This window comes from Grammomys surdaster, unplaced genomic scaffold, assembly GCF_004785775.1.
Source record: "Grammomys surdaster isolate TR1022 unplaced genomic scaffold, NIH_TR_1.0 125630, whole genome shotgun sequence".
Classification (NCBI taxonomy): Eukaryota; Metazoa; Chordata; class Mammalia; order Rodentia; family Muridae; genus Grammomys; species Grammomys surdaster.
In genome coordinates this window covers 1,637,657-1,641,489 of record NW_021620469.1, presented here as the reverse complement: position 1 = coordinate 1,641,489, position 3,833 = coordinate 1,637,657, and the positions used below count along the sequence as shown (strand labels likewise).

General features: G+C 45.8%; 1 protein-coding gene across 1 annotated transcript; it reads left to right on the top strand.

Annotated features, from left to right (window-relative positions):
• The first annotated feature begins 273 nt into the window (after positions 1 to 273).
• LOC114638766 (mast cell protease 1-like) lies at positions 274 to 2,893 on the top strand. Its single transcript, XM_028787348.1, has 5 exons — positions 274 to 368; positions 907 to 1,057; positions 1,581 to 1,716; positions 1,890 to 2,144; positions 2,541 to 2,893. Exons 1-5 carry the CDS (start codon positions 314 to 316, stop codon positions 2,685 to 2,687), a joined length of 744 nt encoding a protein of 247 aa, XP_028643181.1. The 5' UTR covers positions 274 to 313; the 3' UTR covers positions 2,688 to 2,893.
• The last annotated feature ends 940 nt before the right edge of the window (positions 2,894 to 3,833 follow it).

Sequence of the window (3,833 nt, the reverse complement as noted above, 5' to 3'; positions counted from 1 at the left end):
CTGGATGCTTACAAGAACAGTTACATGATCCCTGACCAAGGTTGTTGTCCTTTTCTGTTGCTTTCAGGCCTCCTAGGAGCTGCTTTGGGGAGTGTAGTCATGACTTTATACTGGGATCCAGGAGTCTCAGAAACTAGCCACAGATTCCACACCACCAGAGAGCAGTTATGTAAATTTCTGATAAGGAAAATAAAGCTGGTCCAAGCCAGATCTGTGGTTTGCAGCCCTTCCTTTCTTCTACTTTGGAGCTATAAAAGTAGGAACCAGGACAGGAACACACCAGAAGCTCATCCCAGGCAACACCACTGGCAAAATGCAGGTCCTACTATTGCTGATGGTTCTTCTCTTGCCTTTAGGAGCTGGAGCTGGTGAGTTTTGTCTTCATCTCCTTAACCTCTTAGTTTCAGCAGTGGACCATAATCTGTTACTTTGGATAACAAGAGACCATAACATAAGGCAGGATCCTAAATTAAGGTAGTCCAGGGAAATCTGTAGGTCAAGGAATAGAAAGAAACAATTTTCCCTTTAGAACATTTCATCAAATTACTCTGTTCTGATAGGCAGCTCTTCTCTGCTCTTGCCTTAGTGTTGATGAAGATGGGATGAGGGATTGAAGAACTGTCTGATGAAGTAGAAAGTCAGAAACATGAATTACCATTGTATTCTGAATGAAGGATGATGGTGGACAGGGAGCACTGGGAAGGAAAGATCAGGAGGAGAGAAAACAAAACAAAGGAAAACAAACAAACAAACAAAAAACAAAGGTCATGTGCAGGGTCCTGAGCCCCATGCAAGATTGGGTGGGCTTGGAGAAGTCGCTCAACTTTGGCCCCATCTTCCCTTGGTAGTGCCTTGTTGGCATGTTCCATAAGTTTGTGACCAGGTTCTGGGGGTTCTGTGTTCCAGAGGAGATTATTGGTGGTACTGAGGCTATACCACACTCCCGCCCTTACATGGCCCATCTGAAGATTATCAATTACCAAGGTAGCACAGTCCTCTGTGGTGCGTTTCTCATATCCCCACAATTTGTGCTGACTGCTGCACACTGCAAAGGAAGGTAAGAGGCTTCTCTTTCTGTGAGGAAATGCAGGAGACAGAGTCACGGAGCAGTAGAGGCCTGAGGAAGGCTATGATCCCTGCTCTTCTCCAGATGGACTCTCCTGACACTGAGAGTAAAAAGGTAGCACAAGGCCACTCACTGAACCATCACATGTGTCTTCTCCATTTTCAGAGGTCAGAACTTTAAGTATGGCTCTAGTCATGACAAAAACTACAGTTCTTGTCTTGCTCTGGTGTCACCAGAGCTCAGCCATGGGCTGGGGTGTAAGTCAGTGCAGAGGGCTCATGAGCCATGAGGAAAGCCATGGTTTCAATCCAAGTACTGAGGATGGGATATGGGAAGAGTTTTCAGTCCTGTGTTTTGCTGATCCACATCCTTCTGGCAGGGCTGTGGACCTGGGATTTCTATTCATGTCTCTCTGCTCCCTGCACTTGGACAGAACTTAGTCCCTGTTGCCTTTTCCTTGGAAGGAGTCTTCCTAAGGCCAGCATGTCTCACTGCTTCTTTTATTTTTCAACAGTGAAATCACTGTCATTCTTGGAGCTCATAATGTGAGCAAGACAGAATCCACACAGCAGAAGATAAAAGTTGAAAAACAAATTAATCACCCAAACTTTACTTGGAATTTGCATTTCAATGACATCATGCTACTGAAGGTGCCCTTATTTCTCCTGTTCTGGTTAAGTCTCCTATCCTTATCTTTCCTCCTGGAAATTCTTTTCTGTCAAAATCATTTCCTCAGAACCAACTCCTGAGTTTCCAATGGGAAAGGGCCCATGTCTAAGTTTCTGTCTTTGGTTTGACATCTCTTTTCTCCTTCCCCCAACAGCTTGAAGAGGAAGCTAAGTTGACTCCTGCTGTGAATGTAATTCCCCTGCCTGGTCCCTCTGACTCTATCAAGCCTGGGGAGACGTGCTGGGCAGCAGGCTGGGGGCTAACTGGAGTTACAGGATCTGCATCAGATACTCTGAGGGAGGTAGATCTGAAAATCATGGATAAAGAGGCCTGTGAAAAACATAAGTATTATGATGATGACGTCCAGGTCTGCGTAGGCAGTCCCACAGTGTTAAATTCCGTATACAAGGTGAGTACATATCTGCTCTTTCCCACCACATCAGAAGATAGCATCACTGAAGGAAGTGTGCCAAACAGCTCTCCACGGCACTGACTAATGCCAGTTTTCTTAGGCTTGTAGCCCTGATAATTTGGGAAATGAAATCACCCTTCTGTCTCATCTCCCTGTACCCAAGCCCTTCCTTCAACCTTCCCATGAGACTAGATACGAGATAGGAAGGGAGTAAAGGTAGTCATGCTAGCAATGGGTTAAGGCCAGGGAGGAGAGGGATTAGTCATTAAATCCCTAACTTATCAATTATAGGGAACCAGGACTTCTTACTCCAATCTGGTAGTAGCTATGGTGGAGCATTAGAAGTTGGGAGAAAGCAATCTTTGCTCATACTCTTATTTTTCTCACCTACAGGGAGATGCTGGGGGACCTCTAGTGTGTGCTGGTGTGGCCCATGGTATTGCATCTTACAATATTTATCCATTTGAAAAGCCCCCTTCAGTCTTCACTCGAATCTCCTCATTCATGCCCTGGATTAATGATATCTTAAAGGGAAAGTAGCTAAAAAGCCTGAGCAGCCTGAGACAGAGTCTCCAAGCCTGAGCTTATGTGGTACTCTTTGAGTTCAACACTGCCAGTACCAGCCTGTCCCAAGCCTACTCCCAGGCTGCCCCTGGCCTATCCCCAAGACAATCTCAAAGATGAACAAATCTGTGATGATGGATCATTCCCTGTAATGCACCTCAATAAAAACATGATCTCTAGTACCTGTGTGACTCCAGGCTGTGCTCTAAACACTCAGCACCTCTCTAAGCACAATGAAGAGTTGATTGAGCTACTATCCTGTCATGTTAAAAATCTTGAGTACTGATTTCCTGGCACAGGTGTGACACTGTGGATGACTCAATATTATCCCACATGCATGGGTGTGTACAGTAAGATTTCCTATCCAGAGTAGTGTGCACTGTTCTGTTCTTATCCACTGTCCTTTCTTCTCCCTCTGTGTTTCTCAGCTCTTCTCCCCACAAACCCCATGCCATAGCCACTGTGTCTTTCCACACATCATAGGAAATTCCATGTCTAGGTCAGACATGGCTGTTGACAGTTTGTGTCCTCAATACTCATGTTGCTGTCTCCATCTGAGTTCTTAATAATGCACCTCAAACTAGAGGAGAACCTGTCCTCAGAAGTTCTTGAACCATGACTGTGGCTGGAGCAGGCACCACAGGAGAGCATCAGCAGTTTCTGGAGTGAAACACAGGGCAGAAGTTGTCATCGTTGGCAAGAGACCCTCTAGTACTTAGCATGAATTAGTACTTCCCATGGTGGCTCTAGACCTGCTTCTTTGACACCTAAATGTAACAGCCTCTCAGAAGAATGTCAGGGTTAGCTGAATTTCTAAGTGGCCTGCTCTCCTCTTACAAGCCAAAGCCCCTAATGTCTTTAGTCAAGGGAAAGGACATGTTAGCTGCAGGGTACTGTGGACTCTGAAATGGAAGGGACCATGCACGAGGTCTGCTATGCCCCAATGAGGCCTAATATAGTGAATGTGGCCCTCTGACTACTTTACCAGGAAAAACTGCTGCCAGTAGCAGCTCCAGGCCAGGACCTCAGCACCTCAGCCCTCCTCACAGCCTGGCAGCCTCATGTCTAGGTTTCCAGCTTCAGTACTCTTCAGTAGAGACGTAAAGATAGCTATCAAATACA

What these genes read in the sequence shown, in the direction of transcription:
- LOC114638766 (XM_028787348.1), top strand. Translation starts at nt 314, where the DNA reads ATGCAGGTCCTACTATTGCTGATGGTTCTTCTCTTGCCTTTAGGAGCT. An exon ending in ATGACATCATGCTACTGAAG is followed by an intron (nt 1,717 to 1,889) that starts GTGCCCTTATTT and finishes TTCCCCCAACAG; the next exon opens with CTTGAAGAGGAAGCTAAGTT. An exon ending in TGTTAAATTCCGTATACAAG is followed by an intron (nt 2,145 to 2,540) that starts GTGAGTACATAT and finishes TCTCACCTACAG; the next exon opens with GGAGATGCTGGGGGACCTCT.